The sequence below is a fragment of the Myzus persicae genome, unplaced genomic scaffold (genome assembly GCF_001856785.1).
Source record: "Myzus persicae strain clone G006 unplaced genomic scaffold, MPER_G0061.0, whole genome shotgun sequence".
Classification (NCBI taxonomy): domain Eukaryota; kingdom Metazoa; phylum Arthropoda; class Insecta; order Hemiptera; family Aphididae; genus Myzus; species Myzus persicae.
The window spans coordinates 452,290-473,214 of NW_019103989.1; the positions used below are offsets into that span (position 1 = coordinate 452,290).

General features: G+C 27.3%; 1 protein-coding gene across 1 annotated transcript; it reads left to right on the plus strand.

Moving 5' to 3' along the window:
• The first annotated feature begins 250 nt into the window (after positions 1-250).
• On the plus strand, positions 251-12,034 carry LOC111037319 (UDP-glucuronosyltransferase 1-7-like). Its single transcript, XM_022319839.1, has 6 exons — positions 251-591; positions 1,506-1,766; positions 5,400-5,957; positions 8,440-8,665; positions 10,277-10,496; positions 11,515-12,034. Exons 2-6 carry the CDS (start codon positions 1,506-1,508, stop codon positions 11,756-11,758), a joined length of 1,509 nt encoding a protein of 502 aa, XP_022175531.1. The 5' UTR covers positions 251-591; the 3' UTR covers positions 11,759-12,034.
• Positions 12,035-20,925: the final 8,891 nt, after the last annotated feature.

Below are 20,925 nucleotides of genomic sequence, written 5' to 3' on the forward strand. Positions count from 1 at the left end.
TGGCCACCAGATATCTATTGTACCGTTGTAATAGTTGAATTATTCGGAGAATTACGCCTAGAAATGAAAATCATGAAATTAAGATAAAAATTTAAAAATAACTCATAAATAATATTTCTACTCCATAAGAACGATTTCCTGCTTATTTAATTATGACGTTATTTCAATTTATATTTATAATATATAAGTCATAAAATAGATAGTAAAATAAATATTATAATTAAACCAATTTTTTTTCTTAACTCGCTACACGTAGTTGTTCCTACAAGTGTGTATTTGCGGCATAGCAGCTGCTGTTTGTCAGAATTGGTTTCGTCCCAACTATTCTGTTTTTACACGGCAGCGTGATCAATTTATTTATTTCCAGACCTGAGAGGTGTTTCTAGTGGCGGGGGACTACTACAACCTGTGTGAGTCGTCATTTACTCTTTTAGTCCGGACATTTAGTGCAATAGTAGTTCGTGATTGACTATCGCACGCATTATGTTTAAAGTGCAATTATTACAGCACTGGTGAATCGACAGCATTCGAAAGATGAGTTAATGTGTGATATTGTCTTACTCTACACCAGTACTCCACTAATACAAGAAGGTAAGTTTTAGCTATAGTACATAATTCTAAGCAGCCGCATAACTAACTGATTAAAAATAAAATAACAACATATACATGGATACAACATACATAGATTAACGTACATTTTCATGAAATCAAATATTATTATATTCGATGATAAGCAACATTGACTGCATTATGTCAATGTCTCAGATTTTTAAAACCTAACACCCCATAACCCATTGAAATACCAGTCACACATATAAAAAACACACGCAAAAAGATAATTGTTGTTAAAAATCATTTATTTTTAAAATAACAATGGTTTAAATTAAAAGTGTTTATCATAAATAGTTACTGAAAACAAATATTGGTTTGTATCAATGATTTTAAACTCGCAGATTATTATATAATATAAATTGATCGGTATTTCCCCTTTTGACAAGTAATTAGAAAATACTTTTATTCGATAAACCATAATACTATACTAGTATACATGATTTGAGTGTATAATAGTAATTTTCATATTTTGTTTTATACATACATCTTTTAAGTATTTCTGTCGAGCTAATTATTATATCTCAAAAAGCTAATAAAAAAAAAAATCTTTAAAGTATAAACATTTTTTTTTTAGATAAATGAACTCTAAAAACTAATAGTAAATATTTGAACGTGAAAAAGTTTTTAATAATATCGTTCTGATAAGAATACATTTTTGCTATGATTCTTAACCTTTTTGTATGATAAACTCTATTATGAGTACATTGGTTTATTATAGATAGAGAGGTGACCAGTATTACCCACTGACCGGTAGAACCGAAATATACCAATTTTAATAAAATCAATAAAATTATAATATAATATGTGTTTTTTACGTTTTATGAAAGCTATTACGAAATGTATTGATTTTATTAATATAAACCATATTTTAATTTGTATAAACATGGTTTTAGATGGATACGAAATGTTTACTCTGGATATTACTATTACTAGCAACTACAAACACGATAAATGCTGCAAAAATATTAGCCATCACGCCAATAGCAGCAGCCAGTCACTGGAATGTTATGAGCTCAGTGCTGGAAGTACTATTAAATCGGGGCCACACGATTACTGTAGTGTCGCCATTTCCAAGGAAGATACCACACGAGAATTACACTCAAATCGACGTATCTAAACTAGTTCCGTTTGCAATAGCATCACCTTGGGAAACGGTAAAAAAATATCCTAAAAAGATTTGGAAACGTTATTTATGCCACCTAGTTTAGTATCTACTACTTTATAGATACATTTATAATTCGTATGCAGACGTGCATTATGGTGAGAGTCCAGGGTAATTTAGGTACCGTATGTAAAAAATGACATAAATTAATATTTTAAAAAATCAAATCATTAACATTTACAAAAGTGTAGTGCTTAACTAATAATTAAAGTAGGTACTCTATAAAATATATATTTATCAAATGAACTTTAGAGAAGATTATAATTAATAAAATACTGCAAGTAGGTACACAACTGGAAAACTGGAATATAGTTTATAGATAATTACTATTATGTATATTTAATTCTGATGGATAAAAATCATCCTGGAATGAAATTGATATAGTTTCATGTTCAGCACATAAAAAAGGAAAATAAACTAATTAACTAATCATAGTGTTATGTGTTTGTACTTTGAACGCTTTAACATTTTATTATTTTTTCTTGGGAATCAGCAACTATGGCCATTACTCCATTAGCATTTTGTAAGGGGGTTAAGGCTGATTGAAGAACACGTGTATGTGGGACGAAGATTTGTCATTAAAATCCCGGGTGGTCGGTCACCCATCTAGAAATTAGCAACGTCAGCAGATGCTTGACCTCAGTAGTACACGTTAGTGACTGAGGCCAACCACCGAGCCATACCAGGCCCCAAAATAGCATAATATATATATTAACCAACTATAACATATTGCTTAAGTGGGATCAGTGACTCACAGTACCTATGAATTCTGTATTTTTTTTTTTATTATTAGTTTTTTTTTATACTTTTTTATACATATATATATATGTGTACTGTGTGTATATATGATAATACGATACATCTGTATGATACAATTTTTGTTTGCGTTTCAAAAAAGCTTAAAAATTTAAAAAAAAATTCAATAAAGGCATACTTTCATGACTAATGGGATGGACAATAAAATATAAAATATGCAAATATATTTTTTAATGTAATCATTTAGCTTAGTATTATTTATTACATACTAGTATGCAAACGTATTATAATCATTCATATAAATTGTATTAATGTACAATAATAGAACAATTGACAATTTTATTGTATTAAAAAATAGTACAATAATTAATATAGACAGAAACAGTTTTTGTAGTTACAGAAAAGTTAATTACATAAAAAATGAAAGGTGGGTAGCGCTGGTGTATAGTAGCTAGGCGTCTATAGTGGGTCACTATAATTTATAATGGATATGTTAAATTTGAATTCAATGATTTTTCTGAATTGCTAGTATGATAACTTTTGAGGAACCTATTATATTAGATTTTCAAGCTGTTAGAACCAGCAAAATCAATAGAAAAAAACTAAAAATAAATTGAAAACTGATAATATTTTATTAAATAGCTCAAAAAGATTCAAAATATTTTTTAAATTATAGCATGAGTAGAAAAAGCTTATATAAATATCCGGCGAAAGTATCTTTGATATGAATAAGTAATTTCAAGTTTCTAAGGTTATTTGTTTTTAAGTTACAACAAAATAATAAAATCGTTCCATGATAAATCAAGCTAGGGTTGGTTTAGGGTGAATACCTATTCAATGTCAGGAACGTTTGAACTTCAAACGCTCATAAAAAATTAATTTGACTTTCCAATACATTTTTTTATTTCTTAAATATATATAAACTTATAAGGAATCTTTAATTAAATTTACAAATCTTATATAAAAAAAATAGGAATTTCTAACTCAAAATAATATGCAAAATTTTCGTGATTTTGGCAAATTTTGTCAGAATTTTAACTTCAGGCACTCCTAAAAAAATTATTGAGAGTTAACATTGTGAATCGTATCTTGTATATTACACTAATAAAGTAATATCAATTTAAACAGTGGACATTTTTTTTATTCACAATAGTTAAAATAAAAACTAATAAAAATCAAAAAGAGTAAAAGTATTTATAAAAACATTTATTAAAAATTGCATGTATCGACAGTTATTATTAGTAATATAAATAAGTTATATGTTACCCTTAAAAATAAAAAGTGACATTCCATCTCCATTCAGAATAGTTAATCGTATTCAATGATTTATCATTAAACTAAAAATTAACATAACTATTTCATTGACTTAGTAGACAATGATGATTGATGAGGTACCTATATTCAATACCTATTTTCTGTACACCAAGTTCCTCGGTATTGTAATTATTTTGTTTCCAATATAGCTAAAAAAAAAATATATCGTCGATTATAGATTAATATTGTTATTCGTTTTTTCAGAAATTCATCAGAATTAATTTTGTCATCGTATATTTAGCAATAGTTAATAACATTTAAAAAATACCTAATTCAATAAAAACACTTTATCATCAAATTCTGGCTTTTACAATGGCCAATGTTCAATGATGGTTATAACATATACACCTTATATAGACGTCTACAGTTTATAATCAAACTTTAAGAGGATGCTACCAAAAAAAGGAAACCATGTTAATAACTTAATATAATAACAATGGTAATTTTATATGTTGTATTTGGGTAACAAAAATAATTTTGCACAAATCAAAACCAAAGTATCTTGGAACTGATCTAAATAACTAAATTTCCTCAGTTTGTAGAGGAGAACATTATCTGAGATTTTTTTAATTTCGATAACTAAATCTAATTATATTTAATATATAATATATTAAAAATTACAAATAAATCTTAACTTCGAATGTTCATAGAAAAAAATCATTTGCCTTAATAAAAATTGACCATGGCTTAAGCGTAGAAGTAGATAGTATTATTATTCTCCTCTATTTTTGTATAAAAATTCGTTTATTTTAGAAGTAATTAGTAATAAACTAATAACCATCACAGTTTTTACAGTATTCATTAACTCAACCCTGTTTTCTTAATATAAATTACGAGTAGGTAGCATCCTTTTTAGTATACCGACTTCTAAATTATTATCCATGCTACAACTAACTACATTGAAATATATTATATACCTAAGTAATGTACTGTCAACTAGACAACACATATACAAATTATGCACAGATATACTAATTGAACATTAATATAGCCAAAATACCTGCAGTTATGCTTTACGCTTTTACACTTTATATTCGAATTTCAAACACCTGACGCTGACCTTCTTGGTATATTGAGTACGAAATCGGAAATATAATATATACGAAGTAGAATTATACTTATACTCGTGTTATTTATCGTAAACAATTTAATTTTTTTATTCTTATTTAATATTATTTCTTGGTTTTTACTTAAGTATATAGATAGGCATAATTTAATAATTAGATAAATTAAGTTTTAAGTAATTTTTAATTTACCAACGTTGTGTAATAGCTGGTGGTAATATGTATATAGTAACATCTTGTTGATCAACTGAGTACTTATAATATAATGGTTAGATATCTGACTTCATGTTTTAATGAAATATGAGTAATATACTAATAAGTTATAATACTTATAAGTTGTAATACCTTCCACCAAACAATAAAAAAAGTTTTTCATAAAATGTCACTTAACGCATACCTTTCAGCCATAAATACCCACATTTTGATCAGCGAAAAACAATATTTCTTTTTTGAGGGTAAATAATAATATACTAAAGTAAAACGCATTGCAGGTGGTCGGTGTGTACAAGCCCCCTACGAGATGTCTGAAATTCCTAAATGACGTTCAACAGCACATGTGCCGCACAGCATTCAACCACCCTGACCTCCAGCTTGCACTACAAACGCAGCACTACGATCTCGTAATCACGGAGTTGCTTGCCTCCCGATGCGACTTGTACTTGGCCAGCAGCCTGGGTGTACCACACGTGGCCATCATGTCCAGTCAGATGCTTACCTGGTACCAGGATTCGTTCGACAGCCCGTCGAACCCGTCGTACATTACGACCCTGAACTCACCGTACCCAAAGCCGGAGACATTCGTCCAACGGTTTTGGAACGTCGTCGACTATGTGACCATTTTCTTGTACTTTAAGCACATCGACAATGCGGCCACGGAGATGGGTCGTCAATATTTCGGCGACGGCAGGCCGCACGCTGAGGCATTACTCCGTAACGTATCAATGGTGTTCCTCAACACGCATTCGAACTTCGACTTGTCCAAACCGTTGGCGACCAATTTCAAAGAAATCGGAGGCATACACTTAAAACCACCCAAACCATTACCCACCGTAAGAATGCATATTATAATTATTAAGACGGGTCTTAAAGGTAGTGCCAACAACATATCAGGAGAGACACATCTATGTCATCAAATAAATAAATAATTTTGGCCATTATATACCTTCCTATATTAGGTACATGCTAAATTACCCGTCTCCGCCAGGGTGGTTAGTTGAACTTTTTATTTTTTTTTATAAATTAAAAGTCGAAAAGATGGTGCCATTGGTATTGGTGTATTCTTAAATCATCGCTTAGTTTTCCGGAGGCAACATATATCATATGTTTTTATTTGAAAAATTATCAATTATATAAAAAACCACATTATCATTTCAATAGTTCCACCAAGTTAAAAAATATTAATTTCAGCCTTATATCGATACATATATAAAAATATTAAGTAATAATGGAAGATAGATGGAAAATTATATGTACACAAAGTTCACCTATATTATATTATATAATATATAAAACATAAAAAAAGTGTAAAAATTAAAATATGGCACTTTTGTAAAGTTATTAAGATTGATTCACTAGATACCAGTTATCATAGAGGCCTAGGTGATGAAAGAAACTGAAAAACATTGTTATTATTACAACCATACTATTCTGTAGCAATATAAAAATTTCCGGTAAAATATTTATAGATTCTTGGTAAATTTTTGAAAATATATTAATATTTTCAATAAAGATAATTATTTTAAGACAAATTATGTATGTTTTGGAGTAAATGATAAAGGGTCATTTTTAATCAGTATCAGAAGTGGAAGTTTATTTGTGCACCCTTCCAAAACGTTCACCCAATGGCTACATCCAAATTTACTCGGAAAATAAATATATAAATTGATCACAATCAATGTTACATACGCAGTTAATCAACAATAGAAATTAATTGCTCTAGAATAGTTTATTAATTGTTAAATAAAACCAGTTTTGTTCAATTGGTGCACAGTAATGAATAATATTCAATAATATAATTATTGAAAAATAATATTATAATATTGAAAAATATTTTTCTATCAGTTACATTTGCAATTTGAGTGGGCTCTTTTAAAATGGAACTCATAAAAGTAACGAGTGAACAAAATAAAAAGTAACATATTTTTCATATTTATTATTTAGTATATCCTAATAAAATTGTCTATTTTCACTTATGGTCACCCTCAAAACTAAGTACCTAGCTTTACTTAAATATTAAAATATTTTATTTTCAATGAAATTACAATAATGAAATTGTTATTTTTAGTACTTTAAATGGCGGTCACAATAAAGATGACTGATGACAAAAACCTTTGAAATTGGTAAAACCTTTGCTTATTATTATATTATAATTTATTTCACTATTGAAGTATCTAATGCAATAGGTAGAATTAATTTTTGATGAAAAGATTGCATTTGAAAATATCATTGTACGCATAAAATATAGTAATGTAATTTAAACGTTCTAAATACTTACGATTACTACGAATAATAATTTAAAATTTTAACAAAAAACTAAAATCGTTATTCTTTGTTTAAATATTTAATTTTGTCCAAATTTAAACTTATAGTACCTATAAAAAAAAATATGTTTATAAATTTCTTTAAATTTAAGGTTACAGTACCTATAAACTACTAATGAAAAACCTTGTTTTTAATTTTCAATGCTTATCTATAACAGTCGAACAATTTATTAAATTTTAACTACAAAATAGATTGCAAGTTTTTGTGATTTTAATGAATTTTATTAAAGTTTGAACTTTAAATGACTGTACAAAAATCTTGCCTCTGTATCTTTAATATGTTTAACTACAATTATTTATAACAACATTATTAGTAACCTTGTAACACAAATTTTCAAAGTTGTTGATAAAAAGGAAAAATTGATAGACAGTTATTGAAAAAAACACTAAAATAAATTTAAAATTTAAAATGTCTAGAAAATGCTAACATAAACATTCGGTGAATAAATTATTTATCTACAGTTATTCGTTAATGAGTTAAGTAAGTAAAAAAAAAACAAAATCAATTCTGTCGAAAAACTGGTTATAAGTAAAAATTCCTGTTTTTCCTTAATTATATTTTTATATCCCCGACACTTTTGAAAATTACAGAGAATTTTTTTCTTTTGACCTCCTAAAATACTAACAAGTTTCACTTGCCTACAAGAAAAAAATCTGAAGTAAAAATCGAAGCATTTCACTACTCCAAATGGTGATGACAGGCGCAAATAAAAAAAAAAAATTAATAAAAAAAACACACATCATTGTAAAATCAATATACATTCATCGCACCGCACAGAATCTAAATTGACTGACGCGGGTACTTATAATAGCTATACACTAAATTTATGCATAGAAAAATTAAGTGGATAGTTTCGTCATGGCATTCTATGATGCTGTATTGATAACGATTTATTTTAATTAATATATTTGCATTTTTATAAGAATAGAGTCATTCACGTGACGTTCAGAAAAAAAATCACAGTTATCAGTCATAAATTCGATTATACAGGACCTGCAGGAATTTATCGACAGCTCCGAACATGGCGTAATATATTTCAGTTTGGGGTCCGTGGTCAGGATGGAAGATTTACCAATTGCCATACAGCACGGACTCACAGAAGGATTCGGAGAATTATCGCAAAACATTTTATGGAAGTTAGAGTCAGATCGGCCAATTATCAATCTGCCCAAAAATGTAATAACAAGAAAATGGTTTCCTCAGTATGATATTATAAGTAAGAATATTTCTATTTGATCGATAAATAATAACATTATATATATTTTACACGAAACACGAATGCATACTTGTTTCAATGAGATAATGTATACAAAATTGCATTAATAAAATTGTATAAATATTAATTACTAATAAATATCATAATCAATAATTTTAAATAGATCGTAGTGAAGGAATATATAGTTACATTAAAATTATTTTATTAATTCTTAGTGATTTAAAATAAAATAGTACCTAGCTATGTTAACAGTGATACTCAAAATGTTAGTATAAAATAATGTACTACCTACCCTATATGGTTTTTAAAACTCCAAGCAGTATAAACTCTTTTTTTATATCTAAATGTATGTTAAATTAAACATATAGAACCGGGTAGTAGGTAGGTAAGAACTCACATTTTTGGTCCTAGGGTTTTTTTTATAAACTTTTATAATCCGAGTTCAAGTTTTTCAAGTTCTCTTATGTCATATAAATGACAACATTTTTAACTTACATTTTAAATATATTTTATTAAGTACTTAACTAACAAATCAGTAATCATATAAACAGGTTATCATTTAAATATTTTATATGATGTTATAATATGAATTATGGATTATTATTATCTACTATAATTTTAAGCAAAAAGTCAATCTCATCCCTATTGATATGTGTAGACAGTCGACTGTTGTACACTACATAGTTGAGGATCTATTAGTAATCTTTACGGTAACAACATTGATTTAATGATTTATTATTCATTCAAGCTAGACATTGATAACAAAAACAACTAACGATTACACATTTATTTTAATTTATATTTCCTTGTATGAATTTAAAAAAAAAAAACAAAACGGATAAAGTTTTAAAAGTTTTGAAATTCTTGCACATATGTGTGTGTATATTTTTGTTATTTTAAAAATAGTAGGGTGGCTTTTACGTCGGCATAAATTTAATGAGATAAAAGAACAAGTTTCGAATAAAAGTTTTTTACAGTCATAAATAACATATAAATAGGAAATGTTTTCCCGGTAAATGTTCTTATGGTTACAATATCAAGGGAAGGAAAAGGGTTATCAGCGTTCATTCGTGTATGAAGCGCATTGATTTTTCAATAAATTTGGATGGTGGGTTGGAAATCTGGACAATACCTATTACCTATATATTTTAGTCCATTATATTATATTATTACTTATACAGATAATAATATTATATGCACGTATAAATATTTTTATTTTTTTTTTAATCAAACTAAACTTATAATTTATTCAGTGAATTATGTGCACCTTAACTGGGGTGAACCTAAAATAACATCTAGTTATGAACGGGAAGGTGATGTTTGAAAATATGTTTAAAAAGATGTTAACCTTATGCAATAAATCACTTGAATATTATTAATTAAATCGTTACTATACTATAGGTACCTACATTAAAAGTTAAATATGATAATATGCCTTATGTTTACAAAGTAATTATTATTTCTACCTTTTTATTTTTTAGATTAGTTGTTATAATTCGATATTTTGTGACATTTTGTACTTTACAACGTGTACAAATTAATTGTTTTTATTTATATTGTCTCTATGTTTGATTTAACTGTTTTTTCTATCTTGTTAATACCCAATTTCAGGACATCCAAATGTAAAACTTTTTATCACACACGGTGGTAATTCTGGAGTTATTGAAGCGACTAGCGCAGGCATTCCGGTACTAGGCTTTCCTATATTTTTTGACCAGCCAAGAAATTTGGAACTATTCAAACACTGGGGTTCAGGCTTGTTTGTAAACTACGATAATTTCACAAAAGAAGACTTTGTATGCAAGATTAAACGGATTCTAAGTGATCAAAAGTAAGATGAACGGTGTTATTATAATATAAACACTTATACCAAAATAATTTATTTTATGGACTATGGTATATAAAATAAATATTTGTGCAAATCGATTGGTCTCAAAATTTTATAGTTGTATAAAATTATATCCCTTACATAATGAATACAAATCTAATATAATTTCGTACCTATATAATTGTATTAGACTTTTATTGTAGACAGAATACTAGTTAGAAAATATACTCGATTAGCTGATCGGACCACTGTATCTCTAGGTTATGGGAAAAGTTAAAAACATATTAGTAGCCTGATAAAAATACAGAATATGTAAGGCCATGTAGGACTAATTATTGCCATTGAATTACTTGATAGTTTATATGTTATTCGTTTGTATAATTTCAAATATTTTTTATTAAGCACCAATACATAATTATTTGTCAATTGTACGTATTACTTAATAATATAAATACAAGAGCTTTTGCATCTTATAATTAATTAAGCCATGTGCCTTCTAACAGTTCTAACTTAAGGGTTTAATTGGTTAATTTTCTATTTTTAGTAAGAGAAAAAATTTGTTTTGATACTCAAGTAACCGTATTACATATTTTCACAGTTGTTGACGAATATAACATATTGTATGTACCTGTATACAAACAAAATAATATTATCTAAAATAAGTTTGTACTTTTTTACTTTCGTATAACTACTACCGTAGTGTATTGTGTTCTTAAATACTTATTTATTACTATAGAATTTACTATACTTCAATGATTCTATTTTTTTTTCAAAACTATAAATTATATAGGTACTCTCATATTTATCTATCAGTATTATATAGTACCTACACTATCCAATTGAAATAAAAAACATAAAAAATACCAATGCACACCCAAAATAACAATATTTATTAACGTACCTATTATATAAGACGTCACAACTTACAACTTATAAGTATATTCACCAAAAAGTTACAGAAAAAAACATAATATTAAATCTAAGTAAATATTTCATAAAAGCAATTTGTATTTAATTCCAGATTCAAAGACAATGCTGTGGATTTATCACACCGTTTTCACGATCGTCCTCTCAATCCTAAAGACACAGTAGCCTATTGGACAGAGTACGTGTTGCGACACGACGGCGCACACCATCTGAAATCACAGGCCGTAAATACTAAATGGCATCAGTACTTCTCGTTGGACTTTCTTGTTATAACCTCCGTCATTATAATATCGTTATTATATTTCTTTTACAATGTTATTTCAATCGTTTTAAAATGAATATCGTCAAATGCATCAATAACATATAGGATAGTTGCTCGTTTTTATGTTTTCTGTTAAAATCCATAGTATAGCATGGATCCATCTCCTTTATTCCATCTCACTATTAAATTTGCTTGAAACACAATATTTTATGCTACTGTTAATTGTAAACTTTCTTCAAATAAATATCAACCGTATTTGTAGCTCTACAAACTTTTACAGTTTTTGGTTAGATTTTTTAAGAGGAAAAAAATTCAAAAATGTTACCGAATTAAAATTTGTAAAACCTTTGGCCGATTTGTGTTTCTTTTATCTTCTCCAATTTTACACCCCTTCTATTACGGTCTGGATGTCGAAACTTTTAGCTTGAAGCGGTAGGTAGTTTCCCCGAATTCGTTCTCACAGCAACAGTACAAACAACAGACGAAGAAAAATCAATAACCATCTTCCTCGTCTTTCAAAGGCGAGTAATTAAAAAATAATAATAATACCCCCAAAAGTTGGGCACATAAATAGCATCTACAAGTAATGATTGAACATAGATTAAACTTTTATGAATATTCTTTAATTTTTAATTACTAGAGCGTATAACTTATAACTTATAAGTAATTGTAACAATTATAATTTAATTACATATTCCATAAGGGGAATATTTTTCTTCACCAAAATAGAAAATGTTTACTCTAAATCACAAGTATTTATGTTTTACATGCTATTGCGAACTAGTCTATTGATATTTGCTACAAGTACATCAAAATTATTTAGGTTTATACTAAGCAGTTACAATTTTTATATTATCCACCAAGTACCTTCCAAATAATGATAATTTTTTAGTTTTAGTAGTGTAATAATTTAATATACATTTTGCGTATAATACAGTCACTATCAAACCTGCTCTTTTGTATGTGTTGTGATCTAGAAGTGAATATTTTCTACCTGAATATTGATTCTATAATGAAATGTACTAATAGAATACAGATATTGAAAAGTTACAATTGGAAGAAAGAAACGGAGTTGAATGTAATATGCATACATTTAATTTGCCAAAAAATGGTAGAATCAAATTGTCACGATAAAGCATAAGGATTTAGCTGCATGATGTTATAGTTTATTTTAGTTATGCAATACAACATAAATATATCAATACACGGATTTAATCACAATAATAATAATAATTCTATAAAAACGAGAAAATCCATCGAATATCCATAATTTTTTTTACTCTATTCAATTTTAAAAGTTTCATTGTTTATACTGTTTTAGTATCAACAATGTAGGCTATGAGCTATCAATTTATTTTTCTATATGTAACTATACTGTATCATTAAACAATAGTATTCATGCAATTTATATTAACTTATTTCATATAATATACCCTATATAACTAAGTAATCATAAACCCTAATAAGATAACTTGCTTATATAGTATGTTAAATTAAGATATTTTGTACTGTAAATGTAGGTTTATGGCCTAAAACTTGAAGCCTTTATTTCTAACTAATTGTACAACTTTAACGAAATGAATTCAATTCAGAGTATATAATATTGATTAAACATGTACATATTTTTATAGTATAATAGCTAACACTTCATAGTTGTATGTTTACACTATGTAACTACACATTTTAATGAGTAGTGGAATATATATATATTTTTAACTATGAAAGTATCAGCATACAATATTGATATACATAAAATATATTGTTATTTAAAAATAACTGTAGCCAATAAAATATTAAGTTAATATTATCTAAAACTACACGAGTAATTACGAAACTATTGTTTGAAATTGCACATAGTAATTAATGCGCTCTAGTTTAAAATACTTTTAAATTTATAATAGAACTTTATTCTAACACATTTACGAATAGTGGAAAAAAAATCAAAAGTAGTTTTATATAATTTACCTACTTATATATTTTGTAATTGAACACAGATTTTATAACTGTAGTTATATTTTATAAATTAGTTTATTCTTACAAGAAATAAATTTGTATAACCGTGATGATACACATTAATAATAATTATAGTAATCAAATTACATCGTATACTTTAAAATAAATAATTGTAAAACATTTACCACTTTAATTTACATCGATTTTTTTTTTTAATGCATGTCTCTATAACTGTTTTCATAAAGTTAACTAATATTATTTATAAATATTCGGTTTTATTATATAAACCACTTAATCGTATATTTTAAACATTTAAGTAAATTTTAATCCAAGATAATTAAGATAAAAAAAACAAATCAAGCATAACAATTATCAAAATTCTACTTATAATTTTATAAGCTATGACGATTATAACTTATGAATATTTAAAGTAGTTTGAGCATATTTATGATTCACTTTAAGATCTTTAACATATTTTACATCTTTATGTGGAAACTTAAAAATTAAATATACTGTAAATGAATTTTGTAGCCTTGGAATTAAAAAAATATATGAACTAAACCGTAGGTATAAATGGTTTTTTAAGTCCTTTTTAACTTTCTTAAAGTCTAATATCAAACATTGGTAGAGGCAAAAAAATAAAATATTTTGCACGCAATAAAGTTTAAAACAAGAAATACATTGTTTACTAAAAGGAGTAGGTATGGTTGAAATTAAATTCAAATTGAACTTCTGCAAAGGAATTCCAAAAGTATGCTCTTCGTTTAGTCCCACTTGTTCTAGTAAAGTATCCTCTTCAAAAATTCCTAAAATAACACGTACAAGTAAATTGAACTCTTTTCTAAATTTATGTTTAGAAATTATATAATTTGAATGAAAATGTTCTCAAAATACAAAGTAGTTGTAACGTGTTTCAGACAATGGAATTTAAAACACCAATTTAAAATCGAACCATTGACCTTCTACGAAAACTTCTGAAAAATATAAAAATCAATACAAATTTGGAAATAAAGTAAAGTGTTACATTTCAACTATTTTATACTAATTTATTTCATTATTTAAATTAATATTTATCTATGTACATTGTTCAATGTAATATTATAAATCATTATTGTTATCGTACTATTTTACAACAATGATATTGTACAGTAGGTGCCTTCCTAATCAATAAATTATTTTGTTAAATTAGAAAAGTCTATAAAAATAGTTTGTTAAATAAATTATTAATAATATAATGTAAATAATGGCCTCTGAAGTCTGCTGTCGGTAGTATAATGAAATACCAATTAAAACTTTTTTTTTAAATAACAGCAAGTGCAAGTTGGGCACCCACAAATGAAATCGAAAAAATCCATTTAGGTACTGATATACTAGTAAATATTATATTAATATTAATAAAAACTAATTATGTTTACGAAGCATCATATTTTTAGGTTCTAAAATGTATTTTAAGCTTAAAATGTTGGTTGAATACAGACAGCTTAGCGTTTTTTAATGTTAATTACTATTTAGTTAATGCAATTGAGTAATGTATTTACATGCGAAAATGGCAGAACAGATGAATTCTATAGAAAGATCAAAAGTCCGGTTACAGCTATTATATTATGTATATATGCATAAAAGCATTATGCAATTATGTATTGAATATATTATGAAGACATTTATTTTAAGGTGTCTAAGGTGCACATCATCAAACATATTGTGTCCAATATAATGCATTTTGGAATCTGTATAATATTATATTTCCATAAACGTTGTACAATTATTTTTATCATTGGATAATTAAATAAAATTAACTTTTAAACAATGAATTATCAAATAATATATTATCGTTAGTTGATGAGAATATTATGAGTAATTTTACTATATAATATACAATGAACAATAAAAAATATTTATACACATTACAGTAAATTATCAATACGTTAATAATTGTGTTAATTTATTTAAATAAATATTATATTGTACATAATTTTGGGTTAATGTAATATAATACAATATAAAATTAACCTAACCTAACTAAAATATTTTTAACAAATAGGTAGTGGAAGTTCTTTGTTTTCCTGCATATGAGATTCTAAACCAGAATTTCAAATATTATTTATTTATTTTGTACAGTCCATTAAAAGGCTAATATCTCAACTTAAATTGTTGTGTTAAGAGTGTTAAATGTTGACTTTTAAATTGTTTTCTCGGAATATTTTAAAGAAATACACAACTATAAACTGAAAGGCAATTCTATAGATATGTTACGAATGGTTAACGATATAATATTAATGTTTTGAAATAAACGTGGGTACCAATAATATTATATAATACTATGTATATTCGCATATGAATACAATTCATTATTAAATTCGCTTGAATTACGTACAAACTTTCGCGGGATCAGCGTTGAAACGTATAAAATAATATGCACGAAAAAAGTATATTAATTAAAAACCTAATAGGTTTTTCACAAAATCATGCACAGCTATCGGTTTTCAAAACATGTATACTAGGTATATAATATGTATATACCACCTATATATTATCATTTATATGGCCTTAGTTTGTGGAAGTGTTTTTTATTTTTTGTTTTATTCGTTAAACTTTAAGCTGCATAAGAATTCAGAGCCATAATAATTAAGGGTACCCACCCCGCGAGCAATTAAAAGTTAGTAACGCGCTTGAACGGTCTTGGAGAGATGTGCGTTTTAAATCCCCTCACCTAAAGACTTACACTCGAGAGATACGGTTTTATATTGACATAGGGGTAAAACGATATTTATACGCATAAAAAGAAGAAATATATTACAAGCGTTATATTATTATACCAGTATAATGCACTAATGTACATTGTGTATCCTGCGTGTACTCACTAACGCAAATGGCAGGTGCAGTAGGGGGAGGATTCTCAGACTACCCCTTTTCTGATAAAAACAGCGCCAGTTTCGAAAAAAAAAATGTACCTACCTATTTTTTTAAATCAACGTTGTATTGTAATTAAAAAGAAATCAACTACGTGTACTTTTGTCTGTCTTTTTTTCTTGTTTTGTTTTTAAACGAAGCAACACATGGTCCTACCGCATATACACATGTGCGAGTGTGTGTGTGTGTATGTGCATAATATAATATAATATATTATATACTTATATGTATAATATATAGGTGCGCGTTACGGATAAACGACTTCAACATACTGTACAATCGTACGTAATGTTTGTTTGGTTGCTTGTATTGTGTATATATGATAGATATACATAATGTATACAGTATATTCTTGTGCATTAAAAATAATATACTTCGAAAACAAAATCATGCGTTTAACGAAAAAAAAAAATACTCCAGACTCCCGAGGTCATCCAGTCATTGGTTTGTTTTCACGTGGTTGACTAATAGTGTTTTCGTATCGCTGCACCTTTACGCTCTGTGCTCAGTTGGTTCATATTATAATATTATTTTCTATTGGACTACTTCGTACTGTAACTTATTCTACGACATGACTTTAACTTTACTATGATAATTGCCATCTTCCACAACCCAAATAGTCAGACTTCCATGAGTATTACGATAGAATTTTATTACTTGGAAATGTATATACAGATCGTTAAAAATATTTAAGTCCTTTTTTAAATTTATAATTTTACGATTTGTAAATTTAAAATTTCTGAAAAATAAATAAACCTTTTCGTTATTGTGATTTGCGTGGTTCGAAACAGCACATCGAAAGCAAAATAATATGTATATTATACTAACAACAAAGAACCGAAGTCTGTATATTCTCTATGCTGTATAAAATAATACTTTCAACATTTTAAGTTTTTTTTTTTGTAATAGTTTATAGAAAATAAATTTCTAACTACTGCGACTTACAAACTACTAATGATTAACATATATTTATTACTGAAATAAATTTTATAATGTAATTTATTACGTATTTTTTAAACGTAATTAATTTAAACTAATTGCCATATTACCGAAACATAAGTGTTCCAAACGATTGTATAAATTAAGATATTAAGTAATTATAGTTAATATTTTTATAACTTAAGTTCTAATGAAGGTATAAATTTATTGTTCAAGAAAAAATTAATTTTAAAAATATGATCGGAAAATACAAGACGCATCTTGAGAAATTATCCACCTTCTTAAAAATATGGGTAGTCAAAAAATGCTTTATCCTTAAAAATGGCATCCCTTGCGAATTCTCTTGGTTTCTCGTACAAGGGCAATATAACATTTTTCGTAATTCATTGCCATTTCTCTAGAGAATCCCTATATAAACTTATTGTGTACTTGGGGCATGTATGTGAGTTTCGTTCTACAGATGAAAGTTTAATATTCTATGTCAAATAATTCTATATATTTTTTTTACACTATTGAAATTATTTATGTATTTATTATTGATGATACCGATATATAAATATTATACCTATATTTCGAGTGAATCCTGTAGAATAATGTATATTTTTATCTGATTTTATGGTAGAGTAATCGAATTTCCACATAAATTTTAAGTATATATTTTATTATTCAAGAATTTATCAATAAATTGTGCATTAGCCGCATGTCCAAATAGAAGAAGTTAATTTACGAATAATATAAATAAAATATATTTATTTTAACGTGATATCAAAAATGTTTATCAAAAAATGTTTTAGGGTTAAACGAGTTAATTTTATCGAGAATAAAAATACATATTATATTATGATCTTATATTTATTATACCATTCAATTTGTAAATTGTAGGATTTCATCATAACTCATAAGTAATGATAATTCCCATGAATAAATTTGAAAATTAGACATTTTTATACAATGTATTAAATATTAAACATTATATTAAATGGATTATTATTAAATCAATTTTCAATCTTACTTTAGCAAATATAATACCAATGTGTTTTGTAATATTGATCACCTTATAACTTAGACGAAATATCAGTTATATTTTGTCATTTATTGTACCAAAGACTCGATCAGGAAATAGTTTACTGATAATACTAATGACGTAACTATTTCGGTTTGTAAATTTGTAATGATATTACATGACAGACATAGTTCAATAGCATAATTATTTACATTACAGGCATTTAGACGCCCATCTACTATATAATATAAAGTTTGTCCGATTAGCCGTTATGGAATATAATAATAAACATTACAATATTATAATATGATATGCTTCGGCGATGATAAAAATTATATTTCTATTGACATAATATTATATAAGTACACGATAAATGTGTAGACAAATGATATTAATAATATTGATAAAAACCGAATATCAATGATAGCACTTTATCTCGTTACCGCCAACACTAAACAGTGTCTTAAAAAAACTTCAAAATTACCAATATCGGGTTATTTAGCTGCAGTATTACACTGTGGTTATAACTATAGACAAGAATTCCAATCAATAATAATACTAATACTACTCTATAATGATCATAATACTAATAGCCCTGACGCCCTGTGTTATATTAAAGTGTCATGTTAAAACATCTCATTACTAACCGCCCTGGACCGAAGATGGCGAACTGGCGACCAAAATAAAACACACGGCCCGTGCGTGACGTGTTCAGGAGTCGTGCAGATCGCACCCGCGTACGAATTGTCCCAAGCCCTCGTGCCTGGAGTTAACTTTCACTGATGCACCCGCTTACGATCAATGATTATTGTAATATTAAAAGAAAAACGTCAATATAAATCAAACAGGGCGCGTATTTTGTCCCACACTATGCCACCGATGCCATTTACTTAATCCTAGGCATAATTAATGAGAGACAACGGAGAACGACGACGGACTCGACACGACTAAATAGAAATTCGTTACTTGTAATCGGTGATTTTTTCCTCAAAATTAGGATCTGAATTAAATTCGATACTTAATTAGCAAACCGGTTACTCATTTGTGTGACAATCTCGCCAATAGATGGTAACACTTGAGAACTCCTTCCAAAATTATTACCTATCCTATTTGAGAGGATGTTGCTCCCGTGACCCGCCTTACACACGTACTTCAAGACAAATTGTCGTTCACTAGTTTCAATAGTGTGCTGTAAATTTTTATATTACAGTGAATCATAGGTCATTATCAAACTTTTAGGTAAGAATATTATCTATGTTAACTCGTTGGTTTTTTAATATATTTTGATTTTTAAGTGAGCTATGACTTATGAGTGAGTAGTAAAGTATTAATATTTGAAAAGGTTCAAAATTCACATAAACATTAAAATATTGTAAAAAACCAAAGAGAGAACACAGATAATATTCTCACCTAAAAGTTTGATAAAAGGTCAATCTCTACATGGGAAGGTTAGCTATTATTTTCAAACAAATATCTGATAATGGACAATTAAAAAACGTCCCGCGACGGCTGAACAAAAGAGAGCCGGTTATCGGTCGTGGCAGCGGAGAGTTGGGTCCTCTAGAGTCTAGATCGTTCTAAGACCAGTACCTTATGGGAGCCATTCTTCGATAAAAATAAAATATTTACGAACAAGTTTTATAAGCTTTGTGAATTGTGCAATTTTCAATTTAAGTAAAATTTCAAAATCTTGAACTGGATAATTAATCGTATTTAACTTGAGTAGTTAGTCCGATAATAATTCATAAAAACTCAATGACGATTATTGCACAATGAGCAATGGCTAATGATTGATATGCATATTTGTGTTCAATCCATACTAGTTGACAATAATAATGAAAAATAGGGAAAGTAGGTAACCACTGTATTGTACGGTAGGTATCGAGTGTACTTCGTCATTGAATAAGTTAAAGAAATATATATGATAAATTAAAATTCAATGATAATTCATTGCATACGAAAAACTCCTCTAAGCGAAGACTTTATAAGATTAAGATTAGGTTGGTTAACCTAATCTTAGACCAAGACTAAGACAAAAAAATGTATTAAGCCCGCCCATCATTGTAAAATCAATACATTTATCGCTCTGCACACAGTCTAAAATTAAAATTAAAATTACTAATTTTCTAAAATATTTCAAATAATTTTTTCAGTATTCAGTAGGTACCTACTAAAAGAAACTAGTTTAGGAGTGTTATACGGTTAACCAAATAGTTCTGCATGACAAACTAAGCAGAAAAATCTTTCATTAATGGTGATCAAAACCCTAAGACTTGTGCAATAGAAAGTAATCATACCAAGCGAGTAGCGACTGTAATAATTAGACTCAGTGTCATATAAAATAAAAAAAAAATGGTTATTGGGAAATCTAAAGGAACTATAAACAACTATGCCAATAACGAAACATTTAAGATATAACACGTTCTTATTAAATTGTA